Source organism: Pogona vitticeps, chromosome 5, assembly GCF_051106095.1.
Source record: "Pogona vitticeps strain Pit_001003342236 chromosome 5, PviZW2.1, whole genome shotgun sequence".
Classification (NCBI taxonomy): Eukaryota; Metazoa; Chordata; class Lepidosauria; order Squamata; family Agamidae; genus Pogona; species Pogona vitticeps.
The window spans coordinates 14,129,570-14,151,349 of NC_135787.1; the positions used below are offsets into that span (position 1 = coordinate 14,129,570).

The window sequence follows — 21,780 nt, forward strand, 5'->3', positions numbered from 1 at the left end:
GTTTTGCTGTAAGAAGCTGATGATCAGAGCTACAATCAGCTCCAGGTCTTGTTTTTGCTGACTGTATAGAGCTTCTCCATCTTTGTCTGCAGAGAACATAATCAATCTGATTTCGTAATGCCCATCTGGTGATGTCCATGTGTAGAGTCGCCTCCTGTTGTTTTAAAAGAGTGTTTGTGATGATCAGCTTGTTCTCTTGACAAAACTCTGTTAGCCTTTGTCCTGCTTCGTTTTGAACCCCAAGGCCAAACTTCCCTGTTGTTCCATTTATCTCTTGACTCCCTAGTTTAGCATTCCAATCCCCTATAGTGAGAAGAACATCTTTCTTTGGTGTCAGTTCTAGAAGGTGTTGTAAATCTTCATAGAATTGGTCAATTTCAGCCTCTTCAGCATCGGTGGTTGGTGCATACACTTGGATTATTGTGATGTTGAAAGGTCTGCCTTGGATTTGTATTGAAATCATTCTATCATTTTTGAGATTATATCCCAGTATAGCTTTTCCCACTCTTTTGATGACTGTGAGGGCTACTCCATTTCTTCTATGGGATTCTTGCCCACAAGATATTATAATCGTCTGTATTGAATTCGCCCATTCCCATCCACTTTAGTTCACTGACGCCGAGGATGTCAATGTTTATTCTTGCCATCTCCTGTTTGACCACATCCAGTTTACCAAGGTTCATAGATCTTACATTTCAGGTTCCTATGCAGTATTTCTCTTTGTAGCATCAGACTTTCCTTTCACTTCCAGGCACGTCCGCAGCTGAGCGTCCTTTCGGCTTTGGCCCAACCACTTCATTAGCTCTGAAGCTAGTTGTACTTGTTCTCTAGTCTTCCTCACTAGCATGTTGGACACCTTCTGACCTGAGGGGATCATCTTCCAGCGTCATACAGTGGGGTCTCTACTTAAGAACGTCCCTACTTAAGAACAATTCCACTTAAGAACAGCTCCATTTGCTAAATTTTGCTTCTACTTGAGAACAAAAATCCAGATAAGAACAGGAAAAAAAAACCTTTCCTGCTCTTTTTTTAACCTTAGGTCATCTTAGGTTAAAAAAAAAAGTTCTCCCCCTAGTGGTAGAGTACGTATTAACCAGCTTTGCATTAGTTCCTATGGGAACTAATGCTTCAATGTACGAATGCACCTCTACATAACAAAAAAACAGCCAGAACGGATTAATTGGTTTTCAGTCCATTGCTTCAAAATTAGCTTTGTCAGAAGTGCTTTTAACACTGTTCCCTGACCTAAGGGAAAAAAAAAAGAAAAAATCCCCCTCTAGTGGTAGAAGGCGGAATAGCAGCTTCCCATTAGTTTCTATGGACGGAAAAGAGCAGATACGGATTAAATGGTTTTCAGTGCATTCCTATGGGAAATGCAGATTCTACATAAGAACTTTTCCACTTGAGAACCACCTTCCAATACGGATTAAGTTCTTAAGTAGAGACCCCACTGTATCTGTTAGCCTTTTGTTTCTGTTCATGGGGTTTTCTTGACAAAGATACTGGAGTGGCATTGCCAATTCCTACTCCAGATGGATTGCGTTTAGTCAGAACTCTCCACTATGACGGTCTTGGGTGTCCCTGCACTGCATAGCCCATAGCTTCTCTGAATCACTGAAGCCCCTTTGCCATGACAAGGCAGCAATCCATGAAGGGGAAATAAAGACTATCAATTGAATAATCATATGCATTTGATTTGTTCTAATGGTTTTTTTTGGTAAAATGTTAATTGTGAAGCAAGGGATATATTACCTTTATTATGTTTCATATGAAGACATGGCAGACATCCTCTTAAAAGAAAAACAGACCACCAAAATCCACCAAAATCTTGGCCTTTATTATGACTAACTTGAAAACACACAAAATGTGCAAGGTTTTGAGCTGTAGAGACATCTTTATGAAGCTAGATGGTAATAAAATGGGGAGTGGTGAAACCGGAAAGCCTAAATACATGGCTGTGTAATTTCAGTCTTGGAGAACTTCAGTCACTAAAATCCCAGTTTCGAAAGGAGGGTTTGTTGAATCAGTCAGGCAAGTACCATTTCATCTTTGGGTGCCCCACTTCCGAGTGGGCTTAGCTTAGGGTTCCCATCCCTCCACCTTTTTTTGTTTTGTTTTTGTATCCTAGAAGACAAATAATTGTTATATGTGAGAAAAGAACGATAGCTTCTTAAATAGTTTTATTGACATTTTAGAATATTGCTCCAGCTGTTGCAGTTTTCAAATACAGTATGCATTTGTATTTTTTTAAAAAAACCACGTAAAAGGAGACCAAAAAAAACCCAGGCTCGGGGAGCCAATCAGAATATTCTTAATAGCTGGGTAATCAGTGTACAGTACTGTAATCCTAAAAAAGGCTTCTGGCTACAAGGACAGGCAGGGACCTCCATGCGGTCATCCACCGTGGGAGATATTGTATAATGTTGGGTTGGGACCGATCACGGGCTAGATAGGTTAGCAAGCCGAGCCCTGCTCCCTCCTCGTTTGGTTTGCAAGGTATGGAAATAGCTGCAGAGCGATGCTTATTGCGTGGAAGGCTGGTGAGCCGGAGGAATTCACCCTCCTTTCCCCGTCCAGGTGCCGCAGCCGCTTCTTTTGTGCCTCCCCCCCCCTCCAAGAGCCGCTGTCTTTGCATGCCCGCCGCACGCACGCACGCACGCATGCCTGCCAGCCAGCACCGTGCCAGATGGCTGGGAACTCCGCGTCCCCGGCTGGAGCAAGTTTGCACAATGTGGAGGCTTTTGGCACCGGCGGGTAGCGTTCGCCTCCCTCCTTTCCTCCGCCTCCCTCCCGAGATCGGGCGGGGCGTGAGTCTGGGAAGGCGGCTCTTGGCTGTCTCTCTTTCTCTCCCCCCCCCCCCCGGTGATAGGGTCGGCGCCCGGGCTTGTTCCCCCCCTCCACCCGCCCTTTTTTCCTGCGCTTGACAAAATAACATGCCCATGTAAGGAGGAGGAGGAGGAGGAGGAGGTTGGTGCCGTGCCCACTTAACTACATTCAGGGGACAAGTGCCATCAACGGTGGACTTTTTGCACTGATGGCGGTGGAAGGGGAAAAAAAGTTAGGGCACTAGGGTTTAGGGTTCTGTCTGGCTTACACACACACACACCCCAGTATATGTATGCATGTGGGTACAGTATATATAAAAAGTACACACACATATACACTTTGTTCCGTGTGTGCGTGTTGGAGGGAAGATGTGTTACAAAAAGATTGCTTGGGGTTTAATAACGATTTGTTCACTTCGATCTAGATGGGCGGGGTATTAATTAATTAATTGATAGGGAACTCACCCCTGCAATCCCCGTTTTAGCACAAGTGGTGTTTTTTTTCTGATTTGGAGAGCCCAGGCTCGCGCCGTGGGAGGAGGAAGCCTTTGGGGGCAGTGGGTGAATTAACAAGAGGTTAATTGAATGTGGATTTAATAGAAAAGCCGCCCCGCCCCCGACTTGGCTGGCTGACCGGTTCAGCTGCGGCGGAGCCACAGAGCGGCCAACCTCTCCCTGCTTGTCCGTCCTCTCTCTCTCTTGCAATGCCTGTGCTTGGCCTGAAGGGGGCTTTCGGGTCCCCGGATGTCTTGTCAGCGTTGATGCGGGGCTGAGCCTTGGGAAAGGCGAGAGAGCGAGCGCCGGAGCTCGGGCAGCGAAGCGGGGGGGACGGGACGGGAGAAGGGGCTGCGCGCGCGTGCGAGCGAGTGGGTCGCCCCCCCTAAAAGTGTTGGTCTCGAGCAGGCGAGCCTCCTCTTCCTCCTTCTCCGCAAATGGAGGAGAAGTGTTTGGGCGCTGGGGGATAGGGAGGGCGCGACGACGTTCCGCCGATGGCCAGGAGAAGACGCTCCGGTTGCTAAACTCCCACCATGGCTGCCCAGTCGAGGTAAGGACTCGAACCGGGAGTGTCCGAGGCTGCTTCGGCCCGTCTCTCTCCCCCCCCCCCCCCATGGGACCTCTTTCCCTTCTTCGGGTTCTCACGGTCGGCGTTGCTCGGCGGGGATCCCGGGTGTGTGTGTGTGTTTTTCCAAAGTTTTTGCGGCGCCTTGTATGAAAGAAGGTTCGAGCCGTGTGTGTGTGTTGGGGGGACGCTTATTTCCTCCCTGGAAAAAGGGGGTCCTTCGGTGCCCTCTCCTCTCTATCGCCTGTCGTTTCCCCCCATCCCCTTCTTGAAATGTCATAAGGAGCATTTGGGAAAAGCAGGGAGGGGGAAAAAGCTATTTTCGAAAGGCGGGCTGGTCGACCTGGGGCGGACGGCGCTTTTTTTCTCCCCTTCGTTACAAATAACGCCCAGGACGAGAAGGAACGATAACTCAATGGCCCTTGGCTGGGTTCAAGGGGTTTCGGGGTCTCGGCCAGCCTTCTAAAATGGTCGACGGCCCGTTTCGCTCCGCAATTGGCTGAGAAGGCTCGGCGGGGGGGGCTAGGAAGGGGAGAGCGGGGGGGGGAAAGCAAAGAGTAATTAGCACCAGCGACTGCCTAATTAGGGAAGGTAAAATGAATCCAGGTGTCCATTTTAGAAATGGTTGCCCTGAATCGTATGGGGCTATTCCTTGGGGAAGGTGGGGGGGGGAGAAGGCTTTTAAAAATAAGGTGGTGTTGGCCTCTTGTTCCTTCCGTGGGGAACATTTTTTAAAAGGTTCTCTGAGAAATCCCCAGAATAAATGTGGGTTATCGGCCTCGCTTCTTTGTACAGGAAGCCCGACTGGTTTGGTTAGGAAGCCTTTCCAGATTCACAGCCAGCAGCCTCCCAAGAAGACAGGCGAGCTACTTCAGGATTAAGTTTGGCAATGGTGTAAGGGAGTCCTATAGGTTCCTGTATTTCTTCTCTGCTTGGAAAGCAGGAGCTAGAAATAGGAAGCGAGGCATGTTGGGTAAAAGGGACTGGTCACCCCTGTTAGGTCTGGATGAGTAAGTGGATGCTGAGTCCTTGTTGCAGAAAAGTGCAACTTTATTTCCCTCCTGAAGGGTAATTATAAGATGGAGAAGATACTGCAAAGAAAGCCATGCTTGGGGGGGGGGGGGGGTTAGGGCATTGTGAGAGTTTAAGCTGCCATAGTTTGGAAGGATTTTTTTTTTAAAAAAGGCTTGTCTTATTTCTTCTCTGCCTGCATTTTACGCTGTGCCTAGTTTAGTGGTGGTTTGCTTTAACCTTCTAGAATATTCTGTGTTAAAAAGTGCCAGCCTCAACATTTGTCTTTTTAAGCTGGTTCAGTGAGTTGGGGAAATCTGGCATGATGAGAGTGCTGCTGCAGAAGAAGACCATCATGGTTAACATCAGTATTATTTAGGAAGTACTGTAATATAATCAGACTTGGACCAATTTTGTACCTATGTTGCCTTGGAGAAATAGCACTGTGTATGATTTCTGCAGTGTAAACCTATCTACTTCTAAGTGGGGAGAAAGAAAATGGTATTATAGAATACAGAACAGCAGGAGGAATGATGTCAACCTACAGGGACACATTTTCAACTTTGCATGTAAACACAAAAAATACACAAATTAATTTTCAAAAAGGAGGCCATGGTAATCTGTTTCAACACGACCAAATTTAAGAAGCGTTATGGAACCTTTAAGAGCAATAGTTTATTTTATCATGCTTTGTCATGTCCCAGATTGTCCAACAACAGAGACCCAGAAGGAGTTTTGTATGTGCAGGAGAAGCGGTTTATGTAATCCAAGATAGGATTAGGAGGTAATATAATCAAACTTGGACTTATTTTGTGCCTGCTGATGATGGTGAGGAATGAGTGAGAGGGAAAGCATTGGATTCGACCAATTTTTCATATAAGAAACAACAATAAACCCAATACAATAATTGTCATAGTAAAGATGTGCTTGTGTTGTCTGCTTCTCTGAGAGATTGGTGGAGACTGACTTAAAGGAATCATCCCCAACTTGATCCTTCAGAGGTACTGAACTACACTCACAGGCAACAGGGACACCATTTTGGCATAAGTTAAAGGGTATTGCAGAACAATCTTTAAATTAGAGAATTACATTGCACAAGAGTGATGCTTGTGTGTCTGTCTTCTGTGTTCCCTTTAGAGGCCTGGGTGCAGTGTATGCATTGCTGGAGCATGGTCAGCAGTGACTATGCTGAGCACTTGTTAGGAACACAGAATACAAAACCCTGTTTTCTTCCCTCCAAGAGATAGATACAGTGTACACTGGCAGACTTATTCACACATACCTGGGGTGACTTCCATTGAAGTTTATTGGATCCTTTTGGTAACAAATGAGTACAGTTGGATGGAAAGTTACCATATTTTTCCATGTATAAGATGCCCCCCCCACTTTTCTAATCCAAAATTAAGAAATCTAAATGGGGCTTAGCAAGTGTAGGGAGAAAGGGATCAACGTGCTGCAGGATTGCTTTGATCCCTGCTTTCCCCTCCACTTGTTTTTGTTCTCTCCGCAGCTTACTTCCGTGTATAAGATGACCCTCAAGTTTTAGTCTAAAGATTTTAGACAAAAGTATAGTCTTATATACGGAAAAATATGGTAGTTAACGGTAATTGGGTTTGTTTGGAAAGCAACTGGCCACTGTTCTCGAAGTTCTGGATTTTGGGGTCCATGCATTCTCATTAATCAAAATGTATCTCTATCAGCCCTGTATGTTCAAGCCTCTGAATTTACTTGACATTTCTCACAACTCACATGTGTCTTGTGTGCCCGCATATACCTGTATTACTCATTGGTAATAGGCTGATGACTGGACAGGAAAAACCAGTATCTTTTGCCAGGTTTACTCATAAACTATAATGAAGTACAGTATGGATCGTATTACTCCATGCTGCAGGTGGGGGATGGATTTTGTTACATTCTCTTTGCAAACAGAAAAAGGGAACAAAAAAGAAGTGAACTGAGTTTGGAATCAGCAGTATGATTTAGTTGGAGTTTGGGATAAGTGGTATGACCAAGTGGCACCACTAGGCATCACTGCAACTCCCAGTCGCTTATTCTTCTATGCTTAACTGGTGGAGCTCTTGGGATGGGAGCCAAGCAGCTTTCTGGGTCCAGTCAGCCTGTGGCAGCTTCCAGTATTACATTTCCAAGATGCAGTGCTCAATGCAGAGCATTGCATACAGGCTGGTAACTGTGAAGGGAAAGTATGTACATCTTTCCTTGAATACCTGGGGAATTAAAGGGCTCTGTGCAGCCAGGTATTCCAACTCATTGAGCTATCCCAGTAGTCAACATAATCTTTCAGGCTTTCTTTGCATGAAATAATGCCTCCTAAATAGAAAACTGGGCCTGGGGTGTTATAGTCTGTGCAGAGAAAATATGAAAGGTTGCACCTCTAATCTGCAGTGGTACAGTCCACCTTCTACTTTGCTAAAGTTCCCCTCTGGCAACAAGCAGGTAGAGCTGCGATTTGCAGGGCAGGTCTGGTGTAGAAACAGGGCTGAAATGCACAAGTTTAATACCAGTTTGTGGGATTAGATTACTTGCTTGATGCTGTGTGCTTCAGAAGAAACCAACTTCAGCAGGCTATCTCAATGTTTTTATACACCCTGCAGCTCTAGTATATTGCTCTTATAATCGAGGGTGTCTTGTTCCATTTTTGTTTCCTCATTATACCTGAGTTGCATTAATCAGTATTACAACAGAATCAAACAGAGAAGAAACACAGGAGCAGTAGGTGTTGAAATAAAATGGAAATCTTGATACTCAAGCCAGTCCGCGTTTGAGTATCAAGAGATGATCATTGTTTGGGATTTGAGAAAGTCAGAGAGTCTATTAGGAAGTGGGTCTGGGATATAGCCCTCTGAATCAACAGAGCACAGGTCCCATATTACTCAGTGGCTGGAAATCATAGTAAGAACTTTATCCCAGCAAATTACCTTTATAATTTAGAATTTCTGAGACACTGGAGAGATTTCACCCTGGCCTGTTTCAGTGCTCTGCATTCAGCCTTTTTACAAGGAAGATACATATATCTTACATTTTTACTCCTGTCAATCTGATCTGATTGAAGTTGTGAAGCATGTCCTGTTGTACTGCACAATTTATAAAGATTCGCGCAACCTACTTATTTCCTCAGTATTAAAACATTATCCAGGTAGACGCAATAAATTCTGTATTGGTCTTCTCCTCTCTGATTCCTCAAGTGAAATTACAGCTAAGGTTGCAACATTCTGTGCAGTGATTTGTACAATAAAAAAAGCAGATGACTGAATCAGTGGAATAATCAGATTAGGAACTCACACTTCATTGTAATCTACATTCCAGTCTGCCTAGTATCGATTGCAAATACGATGTGCTTTGTTATTGCAATTTATTCTTGCATATCTAATATGGCTGACCTATTTATGGACATAATAATCCTAAAGTGAAAGTAGTCCCTTTGTATCTGCCTTGTAGGGAAGCTCCAGTACTAGCTCCAAAACTAGATTCGAACCTCTAGGCAGAGTTTGAACGCAATTGGGTTGGTTGGGGCAGAGACTATTTGAGCCTTCAGAGGTAGTTGAACTTCCATGATTCCCCTGGTTAGTCCATTCCTCCAATCACCGCATAGTTTGCATTGTGGTTTTAGCCCTGCCTAGAGATGGGCATGAACCACTGGTTTGGTGGTTTGGTGTGGCTTGTTTCTTGGTCTAACAACTGATCTATTCAGGACCTTTTAATGATGGAAATAAGGAAACCTTGGATAACTCTGCCAAGGTGCATGTCTGTTAGCACTACCAATAAATGGTGTAAACACTAATTTTCTCTGCTTCCAGGAAGCCCTGGGAGGAATAGTTCTGTGGAGAAAGCAGGGGTTACCAAACTCTCTCAAACAGAGTTCTCTGCACCCTTAGGAAATGGCAACTCCCAGAATACCTTGAGGAGAAACTCTTGACACTTAATGGGTATACGTTTAACTATAATTCTCACAGTAGTGGGAGAGGAGAGGAGATGGATTTTCCCAGCAACCAGTGTATTGCTGTGAATTACTCTTAAGGTAAGAAGTTGGTCGTGAATGGGAAATTAAATCGCATTAGCTTTAAACAAAAGTCATGTGCCTGGAAGAAATGCAAAGTGTTAAAATTGACTTGTTGATAAGGGTTGGCATAGTTGCCTGAATTTTCAAATGTAAGTTGGGGGCCAGGGTGTAGGAACTTGAAACATGCTTATACTGCAAAAAGGATCTCTTGACCACTGCCTCATTTCATGCCCTCTTCACATGAGGTCGTATGGAGACAGCTGTTCTTTTGATCTGGGGGGCTGCATTTAACTCTCGTGATCAAATTGGTAACTCCAGTTATCTCCCAGAGTGGCTCATATCTAGGTTGCCTATTAAGGGAACGGCCAGTGTCAGCCAAGGGGCTGTGCTTTTCTCAAGTTTTTTGCCTTTTGGACCCTTCGTATTGAAAGTAAGTTGTCTCTTCCTTTTATGCGACTTCTTCAGATTGAGAAAGGTTGCAGGCTTAATTTTTCGGCTTGCAACCATTTTTTTTAGCAATGCTTACCGACAATGAATGTTGGGAAACAGTGTGAAGGCAAGAGGAGAAGGGGACGACAGAGGATGAGATGGTTGGACAGTGTTATTGACCAACATGAAGTTGACCCAACTACGGCAGTGGAAGACAGGAGGGCTTGACGTGCTCTGGTCCATGGGGTCACGAAGAGTCGGACACAACTAAACGACTAAACAACAACAACAACCGACAGTGAGGCGGCCCAAGTCCCTACTAGGGTCATGTAGGCCAGTGGTTCTTAACCTTTGTTACTTGGATGTTTTTGAACTGCAACTCCCAGAAACCCCAGCCAGCACAGTTGATGGTGAAGGCTTCTGGGAGTTGCAGTCCAAAACTCCTGAGTAACCCAAGGTTAAGAACCAGTGATGTAGGCCACCCAGAATCTGAAACCAAGCCAAACCACATCCCTTTCCAGTTAGTGTTTTTGATGTTAAACAGCACAGCGATCCCTGCAGCCTAAGAGGAGAATTGCTGCTGCTGGAAGCTTCCAGAGATGGCAGTCCATCTTTGGGGTGGGTACTGGGCTGGGAATAGGCTTTTTTTTTCTTTTTGGTGGAGCATTGCAAACCCAGGAGCCAATAAAAAGTGCCTTGTGGGGCTGCCCTTTGCTCACCCCATACATTCACTGTGCTTTGCACATTCCAGAAATTGTGTATGTGTGTGCTGTTAAGTTAATTCCAACTTACGGCAACCCTTTCTAGGATTTTCTAGGTAGAGAATACGCAGAAGTGGTTTCCTATGCCCTTGTCCTGGTGCTTCCCTGGGACTGTGCAACCTGCCCAAGGCCCCACAAGTTGGCTCTTCTCCTTGGAGGCATAGTGGGGAATCGAACTCCAAACCTCTGGTTTCACAGCCTATCCCACTGAGCCACCTCTTCCAGATCATAGTAGTGAATGGATAGCTGTTAAAATATTGGCAGATTATAGTTGCCTTTATTCCTGCCCATTGGCCATGCTAGCAGTTGGGAGTCCAGGACTGTTTGGAAGGGTACAAGTTTCCCACCATGTTCCAGAACCTGCATAGAAAATTGGTGGCAACTGCTTTCTATTATGTCTTTGCACAGTCAGTGCAACTACAGGATGTCCAGCAGATGTACTTAGAAAATGTCGGGGATGAGACCTGGTCCTTTCTGCGACTACAGCATGTAGTTTAGTACTGAACTAGCATTCATTAGCATTGCCATCTTTAAACACTGCAGCATAATGCTGACATTGCCTTGAGTGGATTCCTAAGCATAGCTGTGTATATTTACAGTAGATCTATTTTCCATAGGATCTGCTGTTGGAACATAGAATCTGCTGGAATCTTATCTGAATCCAACAAATTAAGTTCTTGGGTAAGAGCTGAGAAACTGTGATATGGAATATCAGAAATGAGGTCCAGTTAGGAAATGTGCACATCATAATCATCATTAAACCTGTAGAGCTAGAGGAACATTGTGGATCAAGAATTCCAGCCCCTATTGAGGAGGCACAGTGGGGAATTGAACTCAACCTCTGGGTCTGCAGCCAGATGTCTAAACCACTGAGGTATCCAGCAGTACATGTGTTCATTCTTCACTATGCTGATTGTTTCCAGGGGCTGTTTATATAAATTGCACTTATTTTTTTAAAACAAGGTGGCACCATGGCAGTCTTAAGAATGATGGCTGCCATGGAGGGCAGATTACGTATTTAATAAATTTTTTATGTTAGGAAAAATTTGATTAAGAGAACAATTATAAAAAGTGCTACCGTTCTCAGTCCTGCCTAATCTTCCTTAAGTGAACGTAGAATTGCAGTACAGTATTTGCAACTGTTTTGCAATGGTTAAATTTAAGCAAGTTTTCCAGCAGCTGATTAGTGAAAGTCTCTAGTTAGTGTCCTTTTAAGTTTTTGCTAGGAGTTACCACATATTTTTAGACCTGCATTGTGTTTAATTTTATAGTCAAGAAAGTTTTCCTAGCCATTAGTAATTGGAAATCCACCCAGCTCCGTTTCACTAGACATTGCTAGTATATTTGCATTTCTTTACACAGTTGACCTTTACTAGTTTTTGAAGATTCTATATTTTGCTTTCATATCAGCTTGTGGAGTTGAGCAGCACACCCAACTATAAAAACACTCTTGTGAGACCTTAAAGACTAATGAGTACTTACTTAATATAAGTTTTTTGTGGAGTGTTTTATAGATACATAAACACAGTCAATGTATTTTCTTTAAAAATGTGCGACTTTACACTTCCAAAAATACTCAGCTACGTTTTCGGTCCTACTACTGTATATTTATTTCCCTATCTCCATTCTTCTAACTCTTGCTTAAACCAAAACAAAAACAAAACCCAACCCTGAAAAAATGCATGTAGTTTGCATAGAACACATGCATCCTCAGAGCAAGAGCTACAGAATTTGCATTCTCATATTAGGGTTTGTTTACTGGAGCAGAATGTGTTTTTTTTTCTCCCGTGTAATGTATCTACAGCTGTTTGTCTCAACACACAGGGCTGCGTATTGTTTTTCTTTAGTTAAGTATGTGTATTCTGTTTCAAGGATTGTTAGGGTTTTATTTAATAGTGTATTCTCTTTGGGTGAGTGCATGTTGCTGAACCAGTTTTTGTGGTGAGAGCTGGGCTGGTCAGAGGTGGTGTCACAGTGCTAGCGCATATTATTTTCCAGAGAGACTTGGGAAAGGCTGTAGAAACTAGATTGTGACATACAGCTTGCAGGCAGTTATATAGGTATGGGTAGGGGGATAAAAAAATTAGGACAATTGGCTTTCCTATTACACTGCCTTTAAATCATTGCAGTGATTCTATCAGAGTAATCAAGAGTGTTTCCAAATAAGGCTTGTATCATGCTGTTATCCTTCCTCATTCACTTTAATAGAGGCTTCTGGTGACTTCTACTTGCAACCCTCCCTTTTTGTTTTGTTTTTGTTTTTACCATTTCTTCCACATTTATTTCTTATCAGGGAAATCTGTTAAGGAGAAAAAGATAGAATGGCTGCAGATTGCTTGGTGATTGCTAGCGTGAGGAGTCCTTTGTTTGGAAATGCCCCAATGGGGAGCAAAATATTGGGACTGCAACTCCCATGAGCCTACATAACACTACCAGTAATAAGGCATTGTGATGGGAATCCCACCGCTGCCACCAGTTTGTGACCAGCCCGCAACCCAGACTTGTCACTTTTTAAAAGAACTTTCCATTAAAGGGCTTGAACCCAGCTTTTAACCACACTAGACTCAGTGGTTGAAGAATGAACCAATGATACTCTGTTTATTACAGAGTAGAAATAACTTGGGAAACAAATCTATGCTTTGTTATTTTCCCCCCCAATTACAGCCCAACAGCCCAAGCACACCCTCCTTTGCCCATTACACCTTTACTTCTTTTCATCACCCTCCAGCCCTCCTTCAGACTCCAGGATAGGTTGGCTACCTGCACAACCCAACCGATCACCTTGCTTCCCTGTTACTGAGCGTATTGGTCAGGTTCCTGTCACAGGCATGCTAGTAGGACTGAAATGTGCTCATTCCAGATGTATTTGTAAACTGCTTAGTTTTAGAGAAATCCTTCTGTATCAACATATTTTCTGCATAAGCTTGGGTCAAAATTTTGTGTTCTGTGCTGGAGTATGGGGAATGTGGTTTACTTGGGCTTCTAGTTGGACTGGTTGGGTGTCTTTATACTCCCATGTAAACTGAAAATAAATCCTAAATAACCTCTAACTTTCCCTCACAGCTGTGCTTTTGGAGGAAACTTGGAAGTTCTGTGTGTTGACTATTAGGGAGATGTTGAGTTATTAATAGCCCTTTTATGAAAGATCTTCTTTCAACTTGTTTAGATGTCATGTCTTTTACTTAGCATATGGCAGCAGATACCTATGGGATACATGGCATTCCTTTATAGTATTGCATTTTGGCAGCGTATTGGACATGTTATGTGAGATTTAATGATGGATACTACTGACAGAATCCTGTGATAATTTCCCCCAACTATTGCTATATGCCCAATCAGACTATGGAATTTCTGTTTTTCTTTCCCTCCCTTAAAAGAGAAACATGTTGTCTTTCAAGATGCTTGAGTTTTATGGTTGAACGTTTGAACATGAGATGCTTCCCCTTCACCTATGGTGTGACAGATGAGACGATCCAGAGCAGTGTGTGCTGTATAATTACACTATTGGTTGGGTAATTCTATGGGTAGGAGAACGTAAAGCAGGGACGAAGAGTTTTGATTCTTCACTACTCTTCTTGTTGTAAGCAGCCTAGAGTGGTCTCAATGACCAGATAGGAGGGATAGAAATAAATAAATAAATAAATAAATAAATAAATAAATAAATAAATAAATAAATAAATAAATAAATAAATAAATAAATAAATAAATAAATAAAAAAAATAAGAAGTATTGGGAAAGCTGCACAGTCTCAGAATGCCACCAGAAGGAGGGACAAGTAAACAACATCAGAGTACTTAGTACCTAGAAAACCATTGGAAAGGCCACTGTAAGTCATAATTGATTTGAAGGCACATTGTTATTAATTTTAATGATGCATTTGTAGACTGCTACAAGGTGGCATTTATCCTAGTAGATAACTCAGGACGATCCCAGGAAATCCTGCATGTGTGTTGTTCTTTAGATGAGTTTACACTTGCATGATTACTTCTTGATTTAATCAATGACTGACATCCAGTAGTACGTTGTAATTGGACTAGGCCAATTGAATTGGTAGAACCAATGGAGTAGTTGACCCACCAGGTCCCCACTTATTTGGTGGACCTACTCTGGTTATGACTTACTGTTGGTCTTTAGCCATTGAGTTGTAGTCTTTTCCTTGTCGTGTTGCTGTGGGATCTTAACAGTGATACCAGTTGGACCTGTTGTCTGTCTTCTGTTTGAATTACTCAGTTCTCTCAGTTTGGGGTTTTTCTTCTGCATCTATCAAGGTCTTATCCTGGCTCATACATGAACATATATTTGACCGTAGGGATTCCAAGTACAAATCTGCCACTCATTATTGGCATTTGGAGAGATCAACATTTTTTGGCTTCACCATCATATCTGTACAATGGGAATATTATTGTGAGTGGCAGCTATATTGCCTGCTCTGAGCAGTTGGGATGGGGGAGGAAGTGTACTGAAAAGGATGTTACTGAATAAAAGTTTCAGCCACTCTTTTCAGACTGCTTCAAGGCTGTGGGTCTAGATGTTGTCTCCTTTCCATTGTTCACATACGGAGATTATATTTCAGTGCTGTTAAAAGGGGGCAAGGCACCTGTTTGAATGAATGTAAGATGGAACATTACAAAGAGAGAAGCATAGATGTAATGAATGCACATGGCTACTGTCTGTTCTCAGTGTTTTCTTGCTCTCATTAAATATGACTGGGTAATGGCATTAGGATAGACTCTCATTATTGCCTGTACAATCATGTTCTCGAAAACAAATCCAGTGAACCAGTTTTCAAGAGCACTACTAACTTAACATTGGTTTGTATTCGTGTGCTGCAAAACTGAGAACAGTTTTCTATTGTTGCTGTTTAGTCATTAAGTCCTGTCTAACTCTTCGTGACCCCATGGACCAGAGCACGCCAGGCCCTCCTGTCTTCCATTGCCTCCCGGAGTTGGGTCAAATTCATGTTGGTAGCTTCGATGACACTGTCCACTCATCTTGTCCTCTGTCGTCCCCTTCTCCTCTTGCCCTTACACCTTCCCAACATCAGGGTCTTTCTCCCATAAGGATTTGACCTAATGCCTTTCTTTGAGAGGTTGCGTCAGTGAAGGGTATCCCAAGAGCTGGGAGTGAGAGGCCGAGTTTAAATCAGTGGTATTTGGGGGTTTCTGGTAATGGAATGAGCCTGCAGGCTCTGGGAATGCTGTGTATTGTTTGTTCTAGAGTGGAACCTTGACTACGAACGTCCCTACCTACGAACATTTTGACTTATGAACCGCTCCGTTTGCAAAATTTTGCTTCAACTTGCGAATGGAGCTTCCACTTACGAACACAAAAAAGGCAGGGAGAAAGGGCAGGAAATTTAAATTTACTAACTGTTGGTGGTGAAGAGGTTGCTTCTTTGTAGTTCTTTCGCCCCAACAGTTAGGGAAAGAGATGCGGTGGGGGCAGCCCAGAACCAGGAGGCTTGAGCCTCCTGGGTCCTCCGGCAGGGGCGGCGGGCGGTGAGGGTGACCCAGAGCCCAGGAGACTTGAGCCTCCTGGGTGCTCTGGCAGGGGTGGAGGTGATCCAAAGCCACGAGGCTTGAGCCTCCTGGGTGCTCTGGTGGCAGCGGCAGGGGCGGAGGTGGCAGAGGTAGCCCAGCGCCGGGAGGCTTGAACTGGCTGGGTTTCTTCAACAGCTCGCCTCCTGCTTGTTCCTTGCTGCCCTCAGCCATTTGAATTTCCCACCATGGGCCCACGGAGGGTGGCACGAAGCAAGTGGAAGGCGAGCTGGGAGGCGAGCGGCCGAAGAAACCTGGCCAGGCTCAAGCCCCCGCCACCGGCGGTCACTGTGGCAGTGGAAGCCCGGGAGGCTGAAGAGGCTTCGGACTGGTAAGATGCTGCTTTTTCCTTTTTAAAAAACTGTTCTGGGTGGGTTTTGGAGGGTGGGTTTTGACTTGGGGGGGGTTATGTTTCTGTGCTGTGTTGTTTTTGGATTATTATTTTTTTGCAATCCCAGTGTGGGACTTGCTCTGTTTATATTTATTTTTATTTTTGTATTTTTTGTCTGTTTGAAATGCTGGAGGAGATTAATCCCATTCCCATGCATTTCAATGGGAAATGGTGTTTTGACTTATGAACATTTCGATTTACGAACACCATTCCAATACAGATTAAGTTCGTAAATCAAGATACCGCTGTAGTTCCCAGCAGGCAATTGCTTAGCAATGGCCTCTATGGGGAAAAATCGCTTTGCGATGATCGCAGGGAAGCGATCATGGCAAAACGACCCTTTTTTCACAGCTGATCGGCAGTTCCAAAATGGCCGCCGGAAAAACAAAATGGCCACCCACTGTTTTGCCTCGCTTTAGAGGCACCGAAAATGGCCGCCCCTGTGGAGGATCTTCACATGTCAGTTTTTAAGCCCATAGGAACGCATTAAACACGTTTTAATGCGTTTCTATGGGCTTTTTAAAATCGCTTAGCGATTAAATCACTTAGCAACGTTTTTCCTGGAACGGATTAACGTCGCTAAGCGAGGCACCACTGTACTGCCCACTTAAATATAGGTGGATGGCCATTGTGCTTTCAGTGAATTGCATTCTGACTTTGACATGTTCAGTGAGATTAGATAGTACAGTCTGTGGGATTTTGCCACTTCAGGCTGCAAATTGCAGATAACCATTTTGATTCCCAGCATACCAGGCAGATATTTTCTGACCTAACCCTCTTCTTTTATGGATGCCGTTTCCCTCAATATGCTACGTTTTTCTTCTTATCAGTGCAGGAAAATTGAATAATAGAAGTATAACAATGAGTGTCACAAGTCATTAAGAACTCTTATAAACCATGCTAACATTCTGTATTACTTACCAGTATGTATGTGTGTGTGTGTTTGTTAAAAAGCACTGTAGCTGAAATTTTCTATAAACAAAATAGATAAGAGTACAGCTTTGAAAAGGGGGATAAACCGAGAAAGCAAAAATATAGATAATAGGTTTCTATCACAGAGCAGTAAGTTGCAACTAGAGTAGGCTATTCTACACAGTGTAACTTACAGAGGAGTTGACTTAGCAGATCCCGACTGATTCAGTGCGCCTGCTCTAGTTGCATCTTATTGCTGGATTTCAGCCAGTGAACTGAAGCATTTTCCTTATCTTGCTGCGGGTGGCTCATAGCAATAATAGTTCCTTAGCAGTTGATTAATGAACTGGTCCGTTTTGCAGAGCAGAGCTTCTTTTTGCAAAATGCCGTTCTGAGACCAAGAATTTGCCCTTTCCTGTCCTTCTCAATCATCAGTTGCCAGTCTCCCTCAGTCATATATGCCCCAGATGTGTTGGGCTATATAGCCCATGATCCCAATCCCCGCAGACAGAATATGATGGGAGTTGTAGTCTCTGGTATCTGTGTATGTTGCCAAGCTGGAGAATGCTGCATAACTGTGGTGCCAGCTCTGTTCCAGAAGTTGCTCTTTCCTCTTACTGGAACTAGTCCAGACTGCTGCCACTATCAGACAAAAGTGAAGAGTTTGCATCATTCCTGAGTCAACTCTCTTCTGGAAAATGGTCTTACTAGACCGCAGAGTGGCATGTTATAATAGTGTGATATTACGAGTGAAAAAACCCCTGAGCTTCCCTGTTTTCTGGGAATTTAACCTTGCTAAAACACTGTCCTAAGGGACGTGGTGGCGCTGTGGGCTAAACCGCAGAAGCCTGTGCTGCAGGGTCAGAAGACCAAGCACTCGTAAGATCGAATCCACGCAACGGAGTGAGCGCCCGTCGCTTGTCCCAGCTCCCGCCAACCTAGCTGTTCGAAAGCATGCAAATGCAAGTAGATAAATAGGGACCACTTCGGTGGGAAGGTAACAGCGTTCTGTGTCTAAGTCGCACTGGCCATGTGACCACGGAAGATTGTCTTCGGACAAACACTGGCTCTATGGCTTGGAAACCGGGATGAGCACCGCCTCCTAGAGTTGAACACGACTGGACAAAAATTGTCAAGGGGAACCTTTACCTTTACCTAAAACACTGTCCTGCTCATTTTATCTTTTTTGCGGCAGTATAAAAACAGTGTAAAAAACTATACAACTTTAATGTTGACAATGAAGAATTTGAAACAGTGAAAGATTTTGTATACCATTGTTCAAATTTTAATCCCAATAGAGACTGCAGCAAAGAAATCAGAAGACCTAGACTAGGAAGAGCAGCCGTGAAGGAATTAAAAAAGATAATCAAGTGTAAGGATGTGTTACTGGAAGCCAAAATCATCCATGCTCTTGTATTTCTGATCACTATGTATAGGTGTGAAAGCTGGACAGTGAAGAAAGCCAAACAGGGGAAAAATTGGTGCTCTTGGAAATGTAGTGCTAGAAGAAAGCTTTGCAAGCTTTCCTATTCAGAGCACATCACAAAAAGGTAGGTTTTTCTGGAAAAGACAATAATGCAGGGAAAGGTGGAAGGCAACAGGAAAAGAGGAAGACCAAATATGAGATGAATCAACTCTCAAAAGAAAGCCACAGGCTAGACTTTACAAGGGTTTAGCAGGACTGTTGAGGACAGGACATTTTGGAGGTCACTCATTCATTGTGTTGCCACAACTTGAAGGTGACTTGACGGCACATAACAACAACAGCAACAACAACAACAACATCTCAGAAGCTACTGTTTAGTTTGAGAACAGTAAAGTAGTTTGGAGCAGAAGCCAATAGTGAAATGACACGTTTTTCAAGGAGCATCCCCAAGCATGTTCTGACTTTGGTTCTTACCATAGGAACACAGTCTGCCTTGGAAGCTAGCGCAGGACAGAGTAGTGCTGGTTAAATGGAGACAGTGGACAACAAACAGAGTAGAACCTGCCTTGGTGTGAAACATTGTGTTCATGGTGGCTCACGGTGTTCTTTGGCAAGCCATAGACCTGGGTAGGCAGGATCTCTGAAAATTGTCAAGCACCTTGGGAATCCACAAGTCCCATGGACATGGCTGAAGAACAACAGAAATGAATGATGAGATTATCCTTGTGCAGCTCTTGATCCTGGCATTTACTTCATTCAGTGTGATTTAGGAACAGGAGAGGGGAAATACCCACCTACTGTTGCAAAATAATAACAGGAGCAATCAGTTTTGTGTGTCTGTTATATTAATATTTTTCCAGCATGGCCGTCGCATGGTGTATAAAAGGCAACATTCTTCCAGAATGAAAAATTAAAGTATTTGTGGTCCAGAAAATCTGAGCAGCAGTATGGTCCTATACCGATTTTAAGACTAATTCCACCCATTATCTAAAACATGGTCATGCACATTTTTCTGATATTTGGAGGTTTTTGTTGTTGTTTCGTCATTAAGTTGTGTCCAACCCTTCGTGACCCCATTGACCAGAGCACGCCAGGCCCTCCGGTCTTCCACTGCCTCCCAGAGTTGGGTCAGATTCATGTTGATAGCTTTGATGACACTGTCCATCCATCTCGTCCTCTGTCGTCCATTTCTCCTCCAGCCTTCACACTTTCCCAACTTCAGGGTCTTTTCCAGGGAGTCTTCTCATGAGATGGCCAAAGCATTCGAGCCTCAGCTTCAGGATCTGTGAGCACTCAGGGTTGATTTCCTTCAAAATGGATAGGTTGGTTCTCCTTGCAGTCAAAGGGACTCTGAAGCGTCTCCTCCAGCACCACAATTCAAAAGCATCAATTCTTCAGCGGTCAGCCTTCTTTATGGCCCAGCGCTCACTTCCATACATCGCTACTAGAAAAACCATAGCTTTGATTATGCAGACCTTTGTCGGCAAGGTGATGTCTCTGCTTTTAAAGATGTTATCTAGGTTTCTCATCACTTTCCTCTCAAGAAGCAGGTGTCTTTTAATTTCGTGGCTGCTGTCACCATCTGCAGTGATCATGGAATCCAAGAAAGTAAAATCTGTCATTGCCTCCATATCTTCCCCTTCTGTTTGCCAGGAGGTGATGGGACCAGTGGCCATGATCTTAGTTTTTTTGATGTTGAGCTTGAGACCATTTTTTGGACTCTCCTCTTTCACCCTCATTAAGAGGTTCTTTAATCCCTCCTTTTAAACCTGTAGGTTTTTAATTTTTTTAAAAAATTAAAATATTTCTATCCTGCTATTCTCCTTAAAAAAAGACCCAAGGTGGGTCATTGTTCGTGGTTTTCAGATGAATGTATTGTTTTGTGATCTTTAGAAGTTTTTGTTATGTAGAGATTTCTGAAGCAACATGCCTTCATTCTAGCAGTAGCCTCAGGAGGTGCAGCATCACTATTTTTTTTTTTGCAATGAATTTTATTTTTTTATTCCTGTTTACAATTGTAGGTGGTGCTTTTGCTAATAGGATTGCAGTCTTAATTCAACATTTCAAAGAGTTATTGGGCAAGCAAGCTCAGATCGAGCACATAGTCTTTGTAAACAAACAAAGCAAGCACACGTGTGTATGTGTCAACAAGAGCAGCTGAGGATAGCATCTTTAGGTGGGGCAACCTTGCAATATACAGAGGTGCACAGCTAGTTCCTTGTGAAAGGCTTTGAAGGTTGAATTCAAAGCATCTGTTGAGGGTGTGCTACGTGCTTATTTGAAACGATGCATCTGGTTTTGCAAAGGATTGTACATCTGGCAGACTTTTAATATTCCAGGTTGGCTTGCATTACACCATCATTCTTCCCACTCAGCTTCTGAGTTCTAAGTCAGCCTTCCAGGTACCTGCAGCTGTTTACTGTTTAGATTGCTTGTGCAGCTGAAGCTAACCTTTTACCTGCCATCATGATGCTGTAGAACAGTGCTGCATTTCTCTCTCTGTATGTGTTAAAGTGCTAATAGAAGACTGTTGTATCCAACTGATCTAGCTCATAGGGTTATTGTAATGTTTGTGGATCCCACCCACATGCAAGATGTTCTGCAAATTTTAAAATGCTGTTAGCACCTATAATAATTGCATGCTGTCGAGTCCATTCCAACTTATGCTGATCTTTTTTATGGGTTTTCTAGGTAGAGAATATGCAGAAATAGTTTACCATTACCTTCTTCTTGGGAGATTCTGCAGCTTTCCTACACCTACTCAGTCTGGCTCTTCTCCCAGGAAGGACAGTGGAGAATTGAAGTCTCAGCCTCTGGCCCTGCAACGAGATATGTTGATCACCAGCCAGTTTAAAAGAAAATATACATATAGCCTGAATGTGTAAGAAAGTGATATTTGGCAAAAATTCTGGGGGCTTTGGATAGTTTTTTCACTTTGTTTTCCTTGAACCATAAAAAATTGAATGGTGTGGATTAGGTGGTGGTGGTGGTTCCCCCCCCCCCCAAATACTGCTAACTTGGTTTATTCAAACCAATAATGGGGCCACAGTTTGAGCGGCTCACTCCCCTAAAAGATATGACTAGTTACTCAGTAATGGTGTGAACAGATAGCTTCAGACAGTTGACAAAGCTACCAGCCAATGTTCCCTCTAATTTTTGCTAGTGCTGCATGGGGCTCTGCCCCCCCCGGGGGGGGGGAGTTCTCTAGCAGCAACTGGAAAGAAATGGGCAGCAATGTTAACCTGGCTGCATGAGATCAATGAACACACACCTTAGAGGGAAAATTGCTACTAGCTCTAGACCATCAATTTGGATAAAGTGGTACACTGGTGGAGCGCAGAAATGGTTCAGGTGTGACACAGAGTTTTCAAAACATCAAACTATGGAATTATTGATTATGTTTGGGTTTA

At 43.5% G+C, this 21,780-nt stretch overlaps 1 protein-coding gene across 9 annotated transcripts in view; it reads left to right on the forward strand.

Annotated features, from left to right (window-relative positions):
• The window catches only part of AFF1 (ALF transcription elongation factor 1), a 168,289-nt gene that overhangs the window by 21,782 nt on the left and 124,727 nt on the right, over positions 1-21,780 (forward strand). Inside the window, exon 1 of one of the 9 annotated variants that reach the window (XM_073001992.2) lies at positions 3,693-3,870. The exons of 7 other annotated variants lie outside the window; for them this stretch is intronic. In XM_073001992.2, the coding sequence (XP_072858093.2) occupies positions 3,854-3,870 (17 nt within the window). In that variant the 5' untranslated portion in view covers positions 3,693-3,853. Of the gene's footprint in view, positions 1-3,692; positions 3,871-21,780 lie in introns of those variants that run through there. One more of the 9 variants, XM_078394548.1, reaches the window with a different exon arrangement.